Source organism: Carcharodon carcharias, chromosome 21 (genome assembly GCF_017639515.1).
Source record: "Carcharodon carcharias isolate sCarCar2 chromosome 21, sCarCar2.pri, whole genome shotgun sequence".
In the NCBI taxonomy this organism is placed as follows: domain Eukaryota; kingdom Metazoa; phylum Chordata; class Chondrichthyes; order Lamniformes; family Lamnidae; genus Carcharodon; species Carcharodon carcharias.
This window is the reverse complement of record NC_054487.1, coordinates 55,099,949-55,121,782: the sequence shown is the minus strand read 5'-3', so window position 1 is coordinate 55,121,782 and position 21,834 is coordinate 55,099,949. Positions and strand designations below refer to the sequence as shown.

Below are 21,834 nucleotides of genomic sequence, written 5' to 3'. Positions count from 1 at the left end.
ATCCCATGGCACTATTTCAAAGAAAACTATGGAGTTCTCACCAGTGCCCTGGTCAACACTTATCCCTCAACCAATATCCCTCAACCAATATCACTAAAAACAAATCATTTGGTCATTATCACATTGCTGTTTGTGAGAGCTTGCTATACACAAATTAGCTGCTCTGTTTCCTATAACAGTGATAATACTTCAAAAAGTACTTAATTAACTGTAAAGAGCTTTGGGGCATCAGGTGGTCATGAATAGTGGTATATAAATGCAAGACTATATTATTAGAAAAAGATGTTGGTGTTACTGTACATAATGGCCAGATTCATGAAATAATAGCCAAACCAAATTGGTTTCCAGGTTGAAATGCAGCACAATTCAATGTAAAATAAAACATCACATTTTGTCTTTGTACAAGACTTTACTTAGACTTCAGTTTGAACACTTTGTCCAGTTTTAATGACATCACATGGTTGGTGATGTAGAGGTTTTGAGAAAGGTTCGGTGGGGAGGGTGGTCACAAGAGTGATATTCCATTTTAAAACACATTCGTTACCCAAATAGGTTGAAAACAAGGTGGGCGGTGCATGGTGGGGGCAGGGGGTTACTTTACAAATGCGTAGACACAGAGGCAATTTGGTACAGATGTTTAAAATTGTGAAGAACTTAGTCTGTGCCAGACTGGCAGATTATTGCAATTAGGTAAATTACAGATGAGAAGGGGTCATGTATATAAACAATGAAAGGGCAGTACTAGGTTATACATCGGGAGGTTCCTCTTTAGCCAGAGAATAGGCCTATGAAACAAGTTGCCGGATTGTGTTAGCTTGCTGCATACCTTCAAAGAAGAGCAGAAACAGTTCCAAGCTGGGGCAAAGGTCATAGCATACAACATGTAGGTGAAATACTAAGTAATTAGTCATGGTCAATATGGTCTCATCTTTTAAATTTGTTCTTGGGATATGGAAGTCACTGGAAAGACCAGCATTTATTGTCCATCTCTAATTGCCCTTGAGCAGGTGGTGGTGAGCTACTTTCTTGAACCACTGAATTCGCTCTGGTACGGGTTCCAGAATTTTGACCCAGTGACAGTGAAGGAGCAGCGATATAGTTTCAAGTCAAGATGATATGTGACTTGGAGGGAAACTTGTAGATGGCGGTGTTCCCATGTGTCTGCTGTCCTCACTCTTAAAGGTGGCGGGAGACAGATTTGAAAGGTGCTGTTGAAGGAGCCTTGGCAAATTGCTGCAGTGTATCTCATACATGGTACACACTACTGCCACTTGTGCACTGGCGATGGAGGAGATGAATATTTAAGTTGGTGGACAGGGTGCCAATCAAGCAGGCTGATTTATTTAATAGTATCAAGCTCGAATGTTGTTAGAGCTGCATTGAACCAGGTAAGTGGAGAGTATACCATCACACACCTGACTTCTGCTTTGTAAATGGTGTAAAGGCTTTGGGGAGTCAAGAGATGAGTTACTTGCCACGGAATTCCAAGCCTCTGACCTGCTCTTGTAGCCATAGTATTTATGTGGCTAGTCCAGTTCAGTTGCAGGAAGTTCATGGTGGGGGTTCCAGCATTGTCAAGGAGATGGCAAGATTCTTTCTTTTAAGAAATGTTCATTGTCTGGCACTTAAGTAACATTTGTGCCAAGCCTCAATGTCTTCCAGATCATGAAGACACATACTGCTTCAACAAATACTACTGGACTTTGTCCAATCATCGGTAAACACCCCCAATCCTGACCTTATGATGGAGGAAAGGTCATTGATGAAGCAATTGTAGTTGACTGACCAAAGGACACTAATCCGAGGAACTCCTGTATCAAGATGATAGATGCTAATTATCTCAGCTCCAAACAACCACAATCATCTTCCTCTGTGGTAGGTACAACTGCAAACAGTGGAGAGTTTTTCCCAATTCCCAGTGACTTCAACTTTTCTAAGGTTCCTTGGTGCCCCACTTGACCAAATACTGCTTTAATGTCAGGGCAGTCACTCTCACCTCATCTCTGGAATTCAGCTTTTATCCGTATTTGAACGAAGACTGTAATGAGTTGAATGGCTCTGGTGGGCCAACACTGAACATCGGTGAACAGGTTATTGCTGAATTAAGTGCCACTTGATAGCACTTTCAATGACATCTTCCATCAATTTACTGATGATCGAGAGTAGACCGATGGGGTGGTAATTGGTCGGATTGGATTTGTTCTGTCTTTTGTGGACAGGACATTACAGGCATTTTTCTACATTGTCAGGTAAATGCCAATGTTGTAGCTATACTGGAAAGCTTAACTAAGGACACAGCTAGCTCTGAAGCACAGGTCCTCAGTGCTACAACCAGTATGTTGACAGGATCCATAGTCTTTGCTGTATTCACTGCCCTCAGCCTTTTCTTGATATCACATGAAGTGAGTTGAATTGTATGAAGGTTGACACCTATGATAGCAGGGACCTCAAAAGATGGCCAAGGTGAATCCTTAACCTGCACTTATAGCTGAAGCAGCAAGTACTTCAACCTTGTCTTTTCTGAGGTACTGAGCTCGAGGTACAGAACTCTCCCACCCTCACGACCCCCACCTATTTAGAATGGGGATGTTTTTGAAGCATCCACCCTCAGTTAACTGTTTAACTGTCCACCACCATTCCTGACTGGATGTGGCAGGACTGCAGAACTCTGAACTGATCTGTTGGCTGTGGGCCGCTTTCCTAGTCTACAGCTTGCTGCTTCTGCTGTTTAGCTTGCATTCAGTCCAATGTTGTAGCTTCACCAGTCTGGCACTTTATTTTTAGTTTTCCTGTGCTGCTCCTGGCATTCTTTCCTACACTCGTCATTTAACTAGGATTTGTCCCCTGGCTTGATGGTAATGGTAGAGTGAGAGATATCCCAGGACATGAGATTGCAGATTGTAATACCATACAGATTGTAAATGTGTTTGAATACAATTCTGCTGCTGTAATGGCCTATAGCATCTTACGGGTGCCCAGTTTTGAGCAACTGGATCTATTTTGAGTCTATCTCATTTCGCAAAGTGGAAATGCAACACAGCACGATGAAGGGTGTCCTTAGTGTGAAGGCAGCTTTGGTCTCTACAAGGCTGAAGGGTGGCCCCTCCTACAAATATTATCAAGGACTAATGCATCTGTGACAGGTAGATTAGCGAGGATGAGGTCTAGTAGGCTTTTCCTTCTTGTTGGTTCCCTCACCACCTGCCACAGGCTCAGGCTGGCAGATATGTTCTTCAGGGCTCGACCAGCTTGGTCAGTAACAGTACCACTAAACCACTGTTGGTGGTGGATATTGAAGTCCCACAGCCAGAGAACATTCTGTACACTTTTGTGCTTCTTCAAAGCGTGTACAACATCTATGGGGGTGGTAGGTAGCAATCAGCAGGAGTTTTCCTCACCTATGTTTGACCTGATGCCATTAGACTTCATGTGGTCTGGAGTCAAATGTTGAGGACTCAAAGGGCTACTTTCTTTCTCATCGTATACCACTGTGCTGCCAGCTTTGGTGGGTTTGTCCTGCGGGTGGGACAGGACATACTCAGGAGTGGTAACATTGTCTGTAAAGTATGATTCAATGAGTCTATGTCAGGCTGTTGCTTGACTAGTTTATGGAACAGCTGTCCTAATTTTGGCAAGTCCTCAGATGCTAGTGAGGAGGAGTAGTCTTGATCACCTAAGCACATGGAAGAGGAGTTTACACATATTGAAAAGTTTATATAGTTATTTTTGTCTCTCAGGAAGATTAAATGGTTGAAGTTGAGTGAAGGACTTTATGAATCATGATGCTTAAGGAATCACAACAATTTAGGGCAGGCTCAGTGAACTTGGTCCTTTCCTGTCCCTCATTTTCATGCAGATGTATTTGAATCTCCAATTCAAGATCATATATTCTATTTTTATTTTCACATATCCATTAAAAAATCCATTATAAATTTAGATATAGGATCTTAATAATGAAAATTGTAGATATAAATTTGCAATGATGTAATTACAGTTCCTGCCAATGGTAGCACTGCAGTGCCTCCACTGGAAGGAGGGTTCCAGTCTAGTCTCAACTTTTTTATCAGCAGTTCCCAGTTGCCAGTTCACACAGGCATTTATAATGAAAAAAGTTGACAGGAAGTAGGTCAAGATGCAAGATTTTAAAATATTAAGTTATATATTATAGATATTATTCAGTTACATTCTCCATAACTGCTATTGCCAGATGACACTAAAATCCAACATGGACAAAGATCTGTTAATCACTAAGCACTTATCTATACTTTTATTATGTTTTATTAATATTATTTAACTGACCACAAACATACATTTCTTACTACTGAGTATTTTTTGTCCTTGCATATTATCAGGTATTGAAAGTAGCAGATATGAAATTTTAGCCAATTTATCTCATTCATGCAATAGATGTGCTTCAGCTTCACTTTTTAGGTACACAAAAGGCACCATCAAATTTATGTTAGAATTGCTATAGGCCCTCATATTCCAGTAGTAATATTACAAAATTGTAAGTGTCTCCATTATTACTCCTTTGAAACTGACAACAGCTTCTGCAGGCCACACATGTGCAGTTAAACATGAAAGCCAGAAGTTGCCATCAGTGATTCTATATGCTTCTCCTTGGGTTGTGCTTCTGAAATCCCTGCAGGCTGCAATCAGAAATGATTGAACAGACGAGAACTTCCATTTTTATGCTTGCTGTAGAAACCCTTGAAATTCAAGTTAAAGGTTGTTGAATGAGGTGTAACTGGGCTTTTAAATGGCATACTAAGGTCATAATTACCGAGGCTGAAAAACTAATTTTTGTGGAATGTCAAATTTCATTATGATAAAAAAATCCACACATTTTAAAGGTTTTTTTTTTTCAAATTTCAGTTCTACCATTAGCCCATATGTATCTCGATCTTTTTATTGTGCTCTCTGTAAAATGATTTAAAAGTAAAGGACAATCAGTGCATTTTACTTTTTATTTTGTTATATGTGAGAATTGGCTGTTTATCCTGCTGGATGGTATCAATGTTGCTTAAGGCCTGGAGATGACCTTGACTTGGCTCCAGATTCAAACCAACCACAGGTATCACTAGAACTTTGTGGGCAGTGTTTTTCCAAGGTCAGCAGCAAACGCCATCACTTCACACTGACCACAAAATTGGGGCCATTCTGAAAAATGTATTACTTACTTTTCAATGTAGCGACCATTCCTCAATTGATTTTTAGACTTATATCCCACAATTTAACAGGAGTATGTAAAACAAAAAGGAAAAGGGACAGGGTAGTTCCTAAGATAATGTTTAGCTGGAACTTTTGTGCTAATCATTCACTGGTTTGATAAATCCTATCACTTAACACAATTTTTTTGATGGAAGAAGCAACCTTAATATAAGTAGTCTATGAAGAGAATAAGATCCACTCATTTATGGCCTACATGAAAGTCAGTGACAATTCCTTCCTATGATTAAAATCTTCATGACTAAAGCAATTACAATTACATTGTTAAAATAAACCTTTATTTTTCCAACAAAGTTCTTACTTCATTAATTTGAGTATTTGAGTATTATAATAACCCGCAATGAATAACCACAGTGAAGTCAGTTCAATCATCTCAAAAGCCAAGAATTGACGGGTAAGAGCCAACTAGGATTGCTGTACTTCTTTCAAAGAACGCGAAAGACCATATTGAAGGCTCGTTTCCAACATATCATTAGTTCAACCTGTGCTTACATAAAGGGGTATAGTACAGTAGAATAAATTGGCAGTGGGATTCTTAAAAACTGCTCAGAGCATAGCAACACCAAAGTGCATGTTAGCAGCTGTCTATCTGAGATAACATTGTGACAACATTTGATGAAAGCAAGCATACTACTCCAGGTCAGTACCTGCTGAAACATCTCTGGAGCAACACTTTGCACTTAGTCACAAATAGTTATTTTAAGCACAATGAACTTAAGAATCAAAATTTTAAGGAATAGAAAAAGGCCACTGGAAAGAATCTCTTTACATTTTATGGTTCAAAACCCCATCTACCTGCCTTCTGACCACATTCTTTAATTGTATTTCTTATCAGAAATGCATGTACCTGTAGTTACCAATTGATCTATTTGCATTGTTTGCTTCAATGGCTTTCCAAGGAAACTTGCTCCACAAATACATTACCTGCTTTCTTTCTTAAAAAGTTCCATGTGAGCTTCCTTCTTCATCCCAATTGCTGAGTTATTTTTTAAAACTTGGGTTAGTTTTTATGTAAATAGCTTGAAATATTAACATTTGTGGTGGATTTTGTTCTAGTTAAAGATGAGACCCAAAGGTCAAAAAAACAAATAGCGATTTTTTGGTCAGCAATGAGGTTACAAAAGTAACGCACTCTTCCTTCAACACATGGAGAAATGCACATTGAAATTTCTCCAAAGAAAAGATCAACTGTTGAGGGCCTTATACTTTGGAAATTGGAACAGAACGCTAGTTCTCTTATGCTGGTATGTAGCATCTCTTGGCCGTGCACCTCGTCTTTGAGGATGGAAGTGTCTCTCTGCTCCTTAGTTATCTATTCCCTCGGGGAATTAGGAAGAGGTCACAAATCCACCAAAGCCTTAGCCTACCAAGAAGGATCTTATTTCAACATCCTGGTAGCAAGGAGCACCATTTGGAAAAGAAGTCAGCTGCATGCAGCCCTAGTTCTGAATCTGGAAACTTATTAAATTTTAAAACATTGTGCGATTACAGGGGACACTGAAGACAGCTGTTATGGAAATTATTCAGTGGGAAGGAACCAGTCACCGAAAATGCTCAGCCTCACTTGGCATGTTTCAAAGCCAGGTGTTATTGGCATTCAACTGTGGCTCATAGGAATCAAACAATTTGTGGAATTAAAGTAGGCCTTTAAAGTCACAATTATATTAGTTAAAATGGGTTTAAAACTTAGCGGTCTACATGCAATAAAGTGAGCACAATTTTTTTTTAAAGGAAATTGTCCAGCTGAGCCAAAATCCAGTGGAGAGGATTTAAGTTGTTCAGTGAACAGAATACCAAGCAATAATCATTGGACTTTCTCTTCTTTCATTGGTCCCAAACTATATTCAAACAGCAAAGGCGGTGCCTCATAAAGAACAAACCAAGCAATTACTACTGCTATTCATAAACATAGTAGTCTGAGAAATAAAGCAGGTAACTACAAATTTGGAAAATCATGATTTTCACTTTTTCAGTATGACTGTATCTAGATGGAAATTATACAACTTTTATAACATTTTAATAGTCACTGGCAGAGAGAGTTAATCAGAAGTATTTATAAAATATTGAATAGTACCATAACTACTGTTTTTAAACAAAATAGGAATACCAGGCTAAATTATTTTCCTTGTATCAATTCATTTTTTTTATACTGGGGGCACACTGAACTCCTAGTTTAAAATAAAGCAGGTTTTTTAACTGGAGCTTGATGTGATGAAGCTTGCTTTCTTGCAAACTGAGGTCAATCTTATTTTGGGAAGACATGAATTGAATATAGGTTAGCAGGTCTGAGGAAAACGGAAAAACTTATTCAGTGTCTGTGATTTTATTCCCTCTGAAATAACATGTTTGAACTAGTGCAAACCCACTCTCGAGGGATTGGTTGGCACTCTTTCCATCCCGTCTTAAAACAAAACATGTTCTGTCGTGGGTTATGTTGACAAATAGTACCAACTAACAGATCACAAATCAAAATCAGTAGGGGGTGCATTTGATGTAAAAGAAAAATGGTAGTATGCTTAAAAATATTTAAATTACAATTAATTTTGGCCACTTCAAAATGTCAAAAATCATCGAATGAAATTCCTGTCAAAATTACTTGCTTTGTAGCGCTCAAAATAATATAAATAGTTTTTAATGGGCATACTTTCCTACCTTTATGTATATTTGTGAAAATATTTAAACAATTAGCAGTTCCAAAACATCATAGAATCACAGAATGGTTACAGTGCAGAAGGAAGCCATTCAGTCTGACAAGTCTATGCTGAATCTCTGCAAGTTATTTAGTTAGCCCCATTCCCTCATCCTTTCCTCAATTCCCTTTTGACAACCTGCTCCCCCGCCCCCACACTCTGGCAGTGCACTCTTACCATTTGCTGCATTAAAAAGTTATTCCTCCTGCTGACTTTGGTTCTTTTGCTGCTCACCATAAATCTGTCTGCTCTGGTTCTTGACCCTCCCACCAAAGGGAACAATTTCTACCTACACTGCCTAGCCCCCTCACAATGTTAAACACCTCTATCAACCTCCCAACCTTCTCTTCTCTAAGGATAAGAACCCCAGCTTCTCTAATCTGTTCATGTAACTGAGGCCCCGCATCCGTGTAAATCTTTTCTGCCTCCTCTCTAAAGCCTTCACATCTTTCCTAATGTGGAGTGCCCATATTTGAAGACAATTTGCCTTTACATACATATTCAATTTCCCTAGAATCAATCCAAAATGATTCATAGCTCCCGAGAGTTTATTCCTGTTCTTTCCATTTCTCAGCCTGGTAATTTGTAATCTTAGAACGGACATTCATAGTCAGGTTCTCTTTTCTGGGGGTTCTCCCTCTAGCCCAAGCTAGACAACTGTTCCAGCCTTGTTTTCACTCCCCACGAAGTTGATCTTTACAATCCAGAGTGAGCTTTCACCCACATTCCTGCACTGCAAACCATAGATTCTCTCCCAGATCCAGGCAGACTCAAAAACATTGCCTGTGATTTTCAATGAGATTTTAGGAAAGCCTGTAATTTACAACCTTCCTCTGCACCCTTCCCCATGCCAATGTGAACCACATGGGCCTTGTATCTAAACTGCAATGCTAATCAGCTGGGCCAAAAGCCTGGAACTCCCTCCCTAACAGCACTGTGGATGATCCTTAACAACATGTACTGTAGCAGTTCAAGAAGACAGCTCACCACAGCCTTCTCAAAGGCAATTAGGGATGGGCAATAAATGCTGGCCTAGAGAACAGCACCCACATCCCATGAATGAAAAAAAAAATTATCCTTGTGAGGCCAACTCTCGAAGCTGTCCATTTAGTTCCAAGCTGAAAGCATAACTGTTTACAATCAGACATTCTCAACACTTTTGGGACTTTGGAGATTCTCAGTCTATCCATTGTTAACACACAGAATGTGAGAGATGTGTTATATTTTTTGAAATTAAAGGTGAAGGTGTCCTCTGGAATATTAGATACTAGGCTTGGGTGAATCAGGTTGAGTGGCAAAGAGTGGATGCAAGGTTAAAAAAAATGAGGCAAGCAGGGTAGGTGGAGGAAAGGATATAGGGGAAAAATGGAGTAGTGGATATGGGGAGAGGGGGTGAGTTGAAGCATGAGCAGTTGCGGAGGAGTGATTAGCATGGCATGCTGTGACAAAAAAGGAAGCCACAGAAAGCTTAAAGTTGCATTTAACAGGTTAACACACTAACCCAAATGTAGCCTGAACAAAAGACAGAGCAGAAGCATCCCAGATTTGCACTAAGTGCAGTAGTGGGCGTGGAAAAGTTGTCTTACCCAACTGGAGGATTTTGGCAATGGAGGGTTTTCATGTCATACTGTCCCATTCCCAGAGTGTCCCAACTCATTAATAATGCATTCACGGGGAATACGCAAGATTGTGGACGGGCTTGGATTTGCCCATCACACTGTGACCTGTGCGCTTCCTCACTCCGGGCACCATATTTAAAGTGCACCAGAGCGAAGCCTTCTTCATGTCTATGGACCAGGACTGATGGTTCAGAAAGCAAAGACGACAGCAGCCCCCAAATTAAGTGACACTGTACACAGCAGAAAGCTCCTGTGATGTCCTCTCTTCCATCCCCCCCCGGCTCTGGCCATAGGAGGCTTAATCTGGCCTGGAGGGCGAAGGCAGCAGCAGTCAGCACCACTGGAGCACAGCCATCCAGTGCAGGAAGAGGATGAATGCTCTCATCTATTCCACCAGTGTAAGTCAACCATCTCACCACACTCAACTCTCACACATCCACAGTGATCTCACACCTCAAGGGACAACACTGCTATCTCTCTCACAACTTCATATCTCCATCAGGCTCGTACCCTCTGGAGCTCACATCCTCATCCCATTATATGGTTCTGCTCACCACAAATATTCCACACAGTGCCATGCACCCTGCTCTCAATCTGTCCTCATGCAAGAGAAGCTGGCTCACAACATTAGGGAGGGGCCCCAGGCCAGAGGTGGAGTGGCCCACTTTAGGCCCCTCACTCAATTTGAGGAGCGTGCCATCATGCTGACTGGTGAGGAAGCGGACCATACCTGCAGTGACAGTGAGGCCGGCGGCGAATAACCCCACATGAGGATCCTTCGCCCCATCATCCCCCTTTCAATGCAACTGTGAGAGCTCTCTCTCTCCCGCTTTTGACTCTGCTACGATGAACTAATTATCTCTTAGGTTCACAGGGAGCATTGCCTAGTGTTACGACTCACTGGGGATTTTGCAACATCAAGTGCTACTGTTCCCCGAGCTACAACAAATGTGAAAAGATTTGATCAACTCACCTAATTGTATAATTTAGGCTAACAGAATACGAGCACCAGGTTTGTAAACTTATAGGTAAACCGTTTACTGATCAAATTATCTTTAACCAGTGGCAAAAGAAGTATGAACTGCTAATTTCGAACTCTATAACCTAAATTCTACCCCTTTCTAAATACCTATACACACACACATACAAGACACATAAGACACAGAAAAACATGAATCTTAAAGAGTGGGATAAAACAGTTCAGTAGCACCAATTCCAGAGCACAGGATTCAATGGGTTGATTTTGCTTGACATCTTCCAAATTCCTTTCAGTCCTTTGTTAATGACACAAGGTGGCCTTCCAGCACTTTCAGTATTTAGTTCACTGGTTGAGCACTTGCCTTTCAATGTCTCTAACAGTAATTTTCTCCTTTGCTGAGAGAGAGAGCAGGTTAGAGATACGAGGAGGAAAAGCCAGCAAGCTACTATTGTAGAATTACTGGAATCTTACACACACAGGAGAGAGGGGTTTTAGGTCTTTTTCCTTTCAGGCTAGGAGCTTTTCTGCTGCAATGCTCTCACACCAACCCTGGCCACCTGGTCAGGAGCCAATTAAAATATTGTTGCCAGGCAGTGCCCTTGTAGACCAGACTCCTCCTCAGCACCACTGTGTCTTTCATGGCACACTCTATTCCAGGACAGCAATATTGTATTTACCCCTCACACTGTTTCAGTAGACTTGTCTTTCAAACTGTAGCTATTGCAACACAGAGCTGTTGGATGCTCTCAACAGAGTGGCAAACGAGTTGGAGGAGTGAGTCTGCCTGCTCTCTGATGAAGTGGTGCCCAGATGTGCACATATGGAGGTCGCCATGGGAAGGATGGCGGACGCCATGAAGCCCTGGGTCCAGCAGAACGCGGAGATGCATACAGACATGCACTCCATCACGGTAGCCATAGGTGAGTTCCTGCAGTGGCAACGAGAGGGGGAAATGGGACAGCTTGACATCCCTCCAGGTGCTCCTTCCCCTCAAGGAGTCAGACCTGGGCACCCGAGCAGAGGAGGAGCGGCAGCTGGAAACCCCTGGGTCATCCACTCAGGAATCTCAGAGGCTGCCTGCTCTCACGTTTCTTTTGCCAGTGACCATCCTTTGCCACCCCCACCCCACCCGCCCACCCCCAACCTCATCCTTTGTCACTACAGAGAGAGCAGCTGGCCTACAGGAGGACAGCCAAAGCAAGCTGGGACCCTCAAGGACTCGGCTCTCCAGAGGATGCACGTCAAAGTCAGAAGCAACAGGGCCAACCATTCACAAGCTGTCTCCATTCCTGCTGCAGATGTTAGGACAGTATCTAATAGTGGTAGGCCTAGAAAACTTAAGAAATTCTCATCATAAGTGGTTGCATGGGTGAACACATTCAGGTGTAATAACCTGAAAATATATTGGCGACAAGGGTAGAATCAACTTCGACTCTGCACCTCACCTTGTTAGTGAATAAATGGAATTTTTTTTTTTTTAAAAACTACTCACCAGCTGCTGTTTGGAATAATCAATCCATATGATGCTAAAGTTGAAGATTGAAGCCAGTATGTTCAGCGCCTTGGACTTTACTTTGTATTAAATGAAATAACCATCAAAGAAAAGTGGAAAGCGATCCTGTTAAGTGTATGCGGCAGTAAAACATATAACTTGTTCCTAACTTGACTGTCTCGAACGCACCCAATTCCAAGTCATGTAGCAAATTAGTGGACCTAATGAAAACACACTTCGAGCTGAAGCCATTTGTGATAATGCAGGGCTTTAAATTCAATTCAAGAGGTCGGGTCCCGGGAGAGTCCATCACAACCTATGTAGCGAACCTCAAACAGTTAACAGAATACTGCAACTTCGGAGACATTTTAAATAATATGCTGTGGGACCAATTGATATATGGAGTCAAAGACGATGACATGCAGCACCAATTGCTTGCAGAGGTCGATATCAATTTTAAACACGCCCTAGAAATCTCCCTTGTCATGGAAGGTGCTGAGAGAGACTCACAGGCTTTGTAACACATGGACAATGGTGCCTTACTTCATGTGGGGGGAGCCTGCCACCAGGCATGATACGAAAGCCAGATCTGCAGAATTAAAGCGCAATTCAATGGCCACTGTGAGAAACATTAAGAAGCCTAACAAACGCTTCATCATCGGTTTCAAGGCAATGTTGCTATAGATGTGGATGTGGCCGTGGAGCAGACACCTGTAAATTCAAAGAGGCAGAATGCCATTACTGTCATAAGAAGGCTCATATGGTTAGGCAATGCCAGACAAAGTTGAAGCAGTCTGCGAAACAGCAAACAAACATGAAAGAAGTAACGGGTACAGCAAAGGCTGAAGCTGCTGCTCCTGACGTTTACTCCTTAATATAATGTGACTGCTGTGAAGACTAAGTCTATTACGGTATTATCAACACAAGTGAATGAGAAGTCACTGACAATGGACATGGATACTGGTGCCTCAACTATCATGGTAGGAGAGCACACTTTTCAGGTACCTTAATGAAGGAAGACAGCAGATAAACCTGGAGTGGGCAACCACTAAATTAGGAAGTTACATGGGAGAATTTATTCAAGTAAAGGGCATCGCTACTGTCCCAGTCTCTTACAAGCAACAGACAGCCCAACTGTCTGTAATAATGGTGAAAGGAGAGGGACCCAGTCTTTTAGGTCGGGATTGGCTACAGAAGATCAAACTCGACTGGTCTGAGATATTTCATTCAAATCACATGGAATCCCAGAACTTCTAAGGAAATACAACATGGCTTTTCGGGATGAATTAGGGAAGTTAAAAGGCATACACGCCGAGATACATGTTGATCCTCAAGCGACACCATGTTTCTTTAAGGCCAGGCCTGTGCCTTATATCTTGAAAGAAAAGGTGGATGCAGAGCTGTGAAGGTTAGAAAAGCTGGGCATCATCCAACCTGTCTAATTCTCGGAGCGGGCTGCACCCATAGTTCCAGTGGTTAAGTCTGACCACACCATACGCATCTGTGGAGATTATAAATTGACTGTAAATAAGGCAGCAAAACTAGATAAGTACCTGATTCCAAGGATAGAAGACTTGCGTGCCAAGCCGACTGGAGGTAAGTCCTATAGGAAATGGGATATGAGCCACACCTACAAACAGTTAGAACTGGATAGCACATCAAGAGAATGCGTGACTATAAACATACACAAGGATCTCTATCAGTACACTTGTCTACCCTTTGGAGTCTCTTCAGCATGCGCTATTTTCCAGAGGACAATGGAGAGTCTTTTGCAAGGACTCCCACAAGTGGTAGTATACCTAGATGATGTTCTCATTATTTGATCAACCGAGCTGGCACACTTGGCCAACCTGGAGGAGGTGGTAAGACGATTCATGGAAGCCGGCGAATGGTTAAAGAAGGAAAAATGCACTTTTCAAGCACCAGAAGTCACTTATCTAGGTCATAGGGTGGACGCCATGTGGTTGCACCCAGTAGAAGATAAAGTTCAGGCAATAAAAGGTGCACCATCACCATCCAACGTTACAGCTGACCTGAATTAGGGGCTGTGCCTGATTTATCCCAATTTTGTTGATTTGGTTTTCATTTAAGATTAAGATTATCACCATCCAACGTAACAGAACTCAAGTCCTTCCTGGGTATGATCAACTATTTTAGCCGCTTCTTGCCCAATCTGTCAACTGTTTTGGCACCATTACACTCACTGCTAAGAAAGAACCATCGTTGGTCATGGGGGTCACAACAGGAAGAAGCCTTTGTGAAAGCAAAGAAACTTCTGGTTTGTGTTTATTGATACACTACGACCCATTGAGAGTTGGTGTTAACATGTGGTGCCTTTCCTTACAATGTAGGAGCCATGTTATCACATAAAATGGAAAATGGATCAGGGATGCCCATGGGAAAGGGTTCCCGAGACATAGCCCTTCTCAACTTTGGCTGTTCTCAGTTAGAAAAATGATTATCAGTAGTATTTGGTGTAAAAAACGTTTCATCAGTACCTACATGGATGACATTTTACCACTGTGTCAGACCATAAACCATTAATGGGATTATTCAGCAAGGATAAGGCCATTCCGCCAATAGCATCAGCTAGAATACAACACTGGGCTCGGACATTATTTGCATATGAGTATACTTTTTATGTACAGCCCTGGCCTACACATTGCAAATGCACTCAGTCGTCTCCCATTACCAGATAGTATTGTAAATACTCCCGCTCCACAAGAACTAGTGCTATCGTTGAATTTCTTAGATTCTTCGACTGTATGCGTGAAACAAATTAGAAATTGGATGAACAGAGATCCAATATTGTCAAAAGTCAGAGACTTTGTTTTGCAAGGAAGGCCAAAATCACCTGTATCTGAAGAATCAAGGCCATTCCATGTCAGGATCACAGAATTGTATAGTGGAGTTCAAGAATTGTCGTACCATCACAAGGTAGAGAGAGAGCCCCACTTTTGACAGAGCCCCACTGTGCGCAGCCAGGCATATCAAAGATGAAAGTGCTTGAGCAAAGCTATGACTGATGGCTATGCATTGACAGTGACATTGAAAACATGGTGAGGCACTGTCTCCACTGTTAGTAACAACAAAAGTTGCCTGTTTCAACTCCCCTGTATCGGTGGGAGTGGCCTTGACGACCCTGCGTCCAACCACATATCGATTATGTAGGTCCATTCTTAGGTACCATTTTCTTGTTAATTATAGATGCACATTCAAAAGGACGGATGGCTACAAAGTCAAATCGCCAACGTTGAACTCAACTACCGAGGAATTACATCACTGTTTCAGAATACTTGGCCTACATGAAATTGTCATTTCTCATAATGGTACAGCTCTTACCAGCACAGTTTCAAAAATTTATGGATCGGAATGGAATCCGACATATTAAAACAGCCCCTTGGCATCCCTCATCGAATGGTCTAGCTGGGAGGGCAGTAAAAACTTTAAGTCTGGTATGAAAAAATCAGAAGGCACACTGGAATCTCGACTGTCCCAGTTTCTCTTCAGTTAGCGTACATCACATTTGACTACAGGTTTAACACCGGAGTTATTAATGAAATTCCATCTGCATACACGCTTACACTTGGTGTTTCCAAATTCAGAGGGGGAGGTAGCGCAGAACCAGAGTAATCAGAAATTTAACACAATAAGGCTCGCACAGTATAGGTGACACAGTAGACATGCAAAATTTCAGCAGTGGACCCTGTTGGGCACCAGGAGCCATTGTTTCAGACACTGGTCCATTATCTTTCCAAGTACAAGTGGGAGATAGAATCATCCATAAGCACATAGATCGCATCCATGCCAAAGAGACATTCCAACAATTAATTGATCAATCTGTGATTAATGTTAAACCGTCAACTTCTGAGGTGTGTAATCGACCTAGAACAGACATTCCAGATCTTTCAGAAGAGTCCCGAACTGCCTAGCTCCAGTGATTTGTCTCAGTGCAGCTCCAGATCCTGTCGATCCTGTTCAGGAACCTCCAGTGGTACAGCTACACCGCTCTTAGCTGTATAAGAGCATCTCAGAGGCTTGATTTAAAATCACCTGAAATTGTTTAAATGTTTTTCTGTAAAGAGTAATTGTAAAAAAAAAGGGGGAGGAAATGTGGCAACTGGATGATGTATAGTCACTCCCTTCTGTCAAACATGGGTCATGTGATGTACTGTGCGGGGGTCCGACCAGTGAGCTCTTAGCACGGACAATCCGCGGGGCAAGGTTTTATGAGGAGAGATCTAGTCGAGCATGCATGCAATCACTGAAAATGTCTCTGTAATAAAGTTTAACTGTTTCTTGATGAAACCAGTCTGCTCCATAGTCATCACAGAGGGGAAGGGTACAGGGCTGCAGAGCTCCATTACTCCAATCCTTGATGCCCTAAAATTTGCAAGAATCTAGTAATGCAGGAACATCCTAGTGCTCTTTCTTCCTACTGAATCAGCCTGCAGGGAAGGATAATGAAATATTGATGCATGTAAAACAATGCATCAGTGACCTGCCTGATCACCATGTGCACAGCAAATTGACTTTGTGTTGATGTTACCAGAAGCCGTTTGGAAGGAGCCAAACACATGAAAGTTTATAGCTACAGTGACCTTAAGTGCCTTGGACAGTGTAGTGCATACACTGGTGTGGGGCTACAATTCTCACTCCAACAAGTGGCATAGATAAGGGGCATTCTTCCTATTAGGACACAGCTGCATTACACCATGCAAACCTCCTCCGAGAGGTTTGTGTGTGGTGTTCAGATTCTGAGTGCAGGAATGCCTTCTGTGCCTTTACATCCTTTGCCCTCTTCTTGCAAACTGTGCAGCTCTTGGCTGCTGGTGCTGCTCCTCCTGATTTGACAGTCTAAAGGGTAGACCCAGCAGCATTCTCAGGTTCAGCAATTAAAAGCAAAAAAATGTCAAGAACTTTCCTTTCATAAACTCATGCTTAAGATATCTCAAACACAGGCCAATCAGCCAAAAACATTCCCATAAAGCATCTCAGAAGCCTAAAGCAAATAACAGAGACTAACCTTACTGGAGGTGGTGATCCTGTTCAATACCAATCAAAAGATGTTCGCCAATTATTCCTGTCATGATTCACCGGGCAGGTTTAAGGAAGTGACATTTCAGGTGTGCATGGACTCAATTTCACAAAGTGCAAGACTCAAATTACCATGTTTAAATGATGTTTGTGTTGTCTCAGACAGCCACTGGGGATGCTTGTAGTGCACCTGAACCAATATGGCATCATTTGCTATTTCAGTACAGAATGCTGCTTTATAGATTTTGACATTTTGGAACCTGCTTTGGACGTCAGAAAAATACATACTAATTCTGACCACATGGTTTCTATAATAATAAAGATTGCTCATCGCAAGACTTTTTTCTTAGGAATTAGCTTTAAATCATATTGACTATTGTTTTTTTAAAAGAATGTATATTCCAACATATTTCATGGTGCATACTTAATAGTTACGTAGATATTTCATAACCAAACATTTAATCTCAAACAACTAAATTCAAATCTGCAACTTTCAGGATGTAAATATAAAACCCAACCCTCATTAAACTGCAAATGGAGTCATAATTTGTTGCCATCCAATTAAGAACATTTCTTCTGTAAACACTGTGGCCTGATCACTATGAATTCATATAACTAAGGCAGTAGTGATTCCATTGTAAATTCTCTGTTGGTCTGCTGCAATACAACAGAAAAACATGGCAACAGCATGTATGGACCAATCAGCTAAAGAAAGGAAGATGGACAAGTTAGCAAACCTTGCAGCATTTTTGCAAACTAAGCAGCTTCAAAAACCTTTTGATGAAATTCTGCAGTAACAGAAACATGCTAAGGCAAGCTGCTCCCACCCCCAACTTGAATTAGAACCTCACTGCTGTAAAGAAATTTACAAGGCCAATTTGATTTGCCATATTTCTGACTTGCACATACAAACATGCAATTTTATTGGAGTGATCTCCGTATGTCTGTTAAAATACATAATGCTGAATAACTGGCTTCTTCGCCCATTCCACCTTTAAGTAACTTTAAAATGCAAAGTCAATAGAACACATTTTCAAGAAAGTCAAATGTCATGCACAAATGCCAATATTCTTAGAATGAATTCAAAACTCAAGTCTCAAAATCAAACTGCATAATTAATTTCTCATGTGCCTTTCATGTGACTCAATGCAACAGTTTAATAGGTCAAAAAAAAGTTTGTCTAGCAAAGCTGCCTTGACCACATACACACTTGAAGGTGTACTCATTGCCCATCAAACAAAATCATTTTCATACTGAAAGACTCTCCAGTTCCTTTGTAGTTCCCATTTTACTCTGTTCAGCGGGGTCTGTGTTTACAGTTATCAAGACTAACAAACACAAAATAAGGAAGAGAAAAGCAATACTTAAATTCAGAATATGTTCAAGAAAATTCAGTTTATGAACACATTCACACAGGGTTAAACAAAATATAGCCAATATTTAAATGGAGTCTAATTACTTTTATTTTTTGTGTTGGTTGTTTTAGTACATGGCTTAGACTAATGCTCTAGTCTTTAAAAAAATACAGACAGCCATAAAAAATATATGTATCTGGTTTGCTTTGGTTTATCTCACAAAATAAAGCTACGTACAAATTAAAAGAAAACACACAACTTACTTTTCAGAGTAAGTATCTCTAACCTGCAGCACTACATTGCTTCATCAATTTAATTTGTTTCATTACTACTCAACACTAAGTTTCCAGAAAAAATATTTCAAACAAAAATCAAAATCTTAAATTAATGAAATATATGAATGTATTTAAACCCCTCCCCCAAATTTCCCCATGCAGGTACGCTTAATCACGTTTTCAATTAAAAACTACAGAAAAAGCAGAGATGAATACTTGTAACAATTATTCCTATCATTAGGATACATCAAAAAGGCTTTACAGTTAAATCCCTAATTTGTTTTTAATCCAGACATTTAAAGATTATGCTCTTAACAGTAGTTTATAGTAATATGCATATTTAATAATTTAATGTAACATTTAATATAATTGTTAACCAAACTGATTCCTTTAATTTGAACCAAAAGCATCGAGAAAAATTAAGGCAGAAGGCTGTGAACCTGGATTGTAAATCTGATTAACTACATAATACAAAATTTGTTTAAAAATATCTTTATCACAAACAACATACAACATTAATGCATATAAAAAGTTTGCAGAGGAACAGCTTTGGTTTTTGAAACTGTACACAAATTAATCATGCACATTTACAATGTTCCATGACAGCACCTTTGCCTATTAACAAAGCAACATTTGCAAACTTTAATGAAGAGCTTGCACTGCATGTTTCAAAACAAAAATACCAAATCTATTGTCCACATTAGTAGAGATGATATAAATTTCCACAGCAATTTTTAAAAAAATATCAATGTAGAAGTTAGAGTGCAACTGTTTTGTCTTCATAATGTTGAACATAACCAGGGCATTTTGGTATCTCCTGTCTTGACAACAGTATGGACATTATCTCCAGTTTATTCAGCTTGCTTTTAAAAAAGTCACGCTGCTTCAGATGATCATGAAGGAAAGCAAATCCCACAACATTCCATACAGATTTCCAAGCAGTCAGAGGACTCGCAGCAGGCATCCATGATGCCACAGTCCATGTCACATGGGCAGTTACAGTCATCCCCAAAGTCATCTGCTCCACAACAGCAGCAACAGTTTTCAGACGTACAGATACCACAGGAAGCTTGTCCCAGGATAATGTTGCAGAAGGTGACAAACTCACAGAATAGGCAGGTGAGAATGCAATGCACGCAACCATCTTCAAATGAGAAAAAGTAGTTGGTAAATGGGGAAGGGAAGAAAAGTATAATATTACATTATAGCATGGCAAAAGATAACAGCAAACCAAAATATGCTGGTTTGAAGGCATTCCCTGTTTAATAATGGCATACTATGATAGCTATACCACTGAAAAAGTGAATAATTTGAGAAATATGTATTTGGTTAGCAGAAATATTCAGGTATCTTAATATTCTAGAGATAAAAACAAAAAAACTGCGGATGCTGGAAATCCAAAACAAAAACAGAAAACAGAACAGAACAGATTTTTCACCCCTTTCTTGGATTCACTCAAGTTCTGTCGAAGGGTCATGAGGACTCGAAACGTCGACTTTTTTCTTCTCCGCCGATGCTGCCAGACCTGCTGAGTTTTTCCAGGTAATTCTGTTTTTATCTTAATATTCTATCTATTTTACCAACTTTACACTGTAGTAATTCCAATAGGGAAATAAACTTAATAATCATTCTACTTTGTGTTCCATCCCAAAACCACCAAAAGCAAATATTATGCCAGCATAAATCTGGCTCTGGTAAGGGAGATTAAATGAAGCATTCAATGTCCTTTCATATTTCCAAGGAAATATTTCAGGTTTTCGGTTTGAAGTCACTAAACTGGCTGTTCCTTCTCTTTGTCTATGTTAAGACTTTAAAAGGCTAAGATCTAAAAGTTTGTAAAATACATTTTCATGTTACACAAAACAAGCCCAGGCACCAATACACAGGTTGCACAAAGGAGTAGGACTGAAATTTTCTATATTCCTCCCAAAATGTTATACACCAGTTTACAATAGTTTTGCTTAACTTATACCTATGTTGGGGTTAGTCAGAATTCCATTTAATATTTCAAAGTGAATGCAATGCTGTTACATTGGTGACCATGAATTGTGAATGGTGAAATCACTTGCACGTGACCAGTTGGCATCATAATTTACATGTAAAGATGAGGCAAGGTGATTCTATTTGAAGAAATACATAAAACATTTTTTTCCACTATGACTGAAAATTTTCTAAACTTGAGTTTCAATAACTTACACAAAAAAGAAACAATATTCAGTGATGTTATTTTTTGCTGGGCAATTGAACTCTTCCTACTTGAGTGTCCAGTGTCACCATCAAACATTCCCTAAACAGATACAGCAGAGACATGGTCTAGAAGAAAATCCCCCTCTACTCTACCATAATGACATGCCTTTATTCCAACTTAAAAAAAAGCACCATCTGTTGTACCAGCTGGATATAAATTGCATTTCCACACCAGCCATCCGAAGGAGGATTGTGAAACAGTGCCAGTTTTGGGCTATGGGTCCACACAGGCTAAGTTCTAGACTGAGACCAACCAAACCCATTTCATGAAGGACCAATACAGACCGCAGGCAGAGCAGATCTTCAGCTGTCTGGACTCTATCTGAATTAATGCTCCAGAAATTAATCCACCACGACACCCAGTTCTTATCATTTACTTTTATTAGCATAATGATTTTACCTTTCTTACACTTAACCAGAATTTTTATACAAGAAACTTGCATGAAAAATGAAAATAGAATACCACTGAAATAAGTAAAATTAAATCAGGATTCTAAAAATCTGTACCAGGCAATTTCTCCAGATTTCTCTTAATCAGCCAATGTAAATTCGACAAAGATCAGCAGTACTCAATTTAGCTGCTTAAATAAGGTTTCCAAAATTACACTGGCCAATCTGAAGAATGCCTGGCAATAGACAGATCTGAATTGCATGCAAGTAGATTTTAGTGCACAAATTGAACAATGCAAAGATTGTTACCCAATTTAATCTTTGAACTCCAATTTCTTGCTGATTGAAGAGAACAAATTCAAGGTTTTCCCTTAGTAGCTAATTTAAGGTTTGAACATGACATTAACATATCGTTAAGCTCACTTATGCAACACAAACCTTGGGCCAGCTCTGTCTTAGCTAGCTAGCTAGCTATGTTGGCAGAGTTCAGAGCACTTGAAACAAATCTCCAGATATTCTGT

At 40.3% G+C, this 21,834-nt stretch overlaps 1 protein-coding gene across 4 annotated transcripts in view; it reads right to left on the bottom strand.

The window, feature by feature from the left end:
• Nucleotides 1-21,834, bottom strand: part of LOC121293098 (myoD family inhibitor domain-containing protein-like) — a 101,490-nt gene that overhangs the window by 16,248 nt on the left and 63,408 nt on the right. For 3 of the 4 annotated variants that reach the window (XM_041215728.1, XM_041215727.1, XM_041215726.1), the window contains one exon: nt 18,492-19,820. The exons of the other annotated variant lie outside the window; for it this stretch is intronic. In XM_041215728.1, coding sequence (XP_041071662.1) covers nt 19,570-19,820 — 251 coding nt within the window. In that variant the 3' untranslated portion in view covers nt 18,492-19,569. Of the gene's footprint in view, nt 1-18,491; nt 19,821-21,834 lie in introns of those variants that run through there. 4 annotated transcript variants of the gene reach the window in all.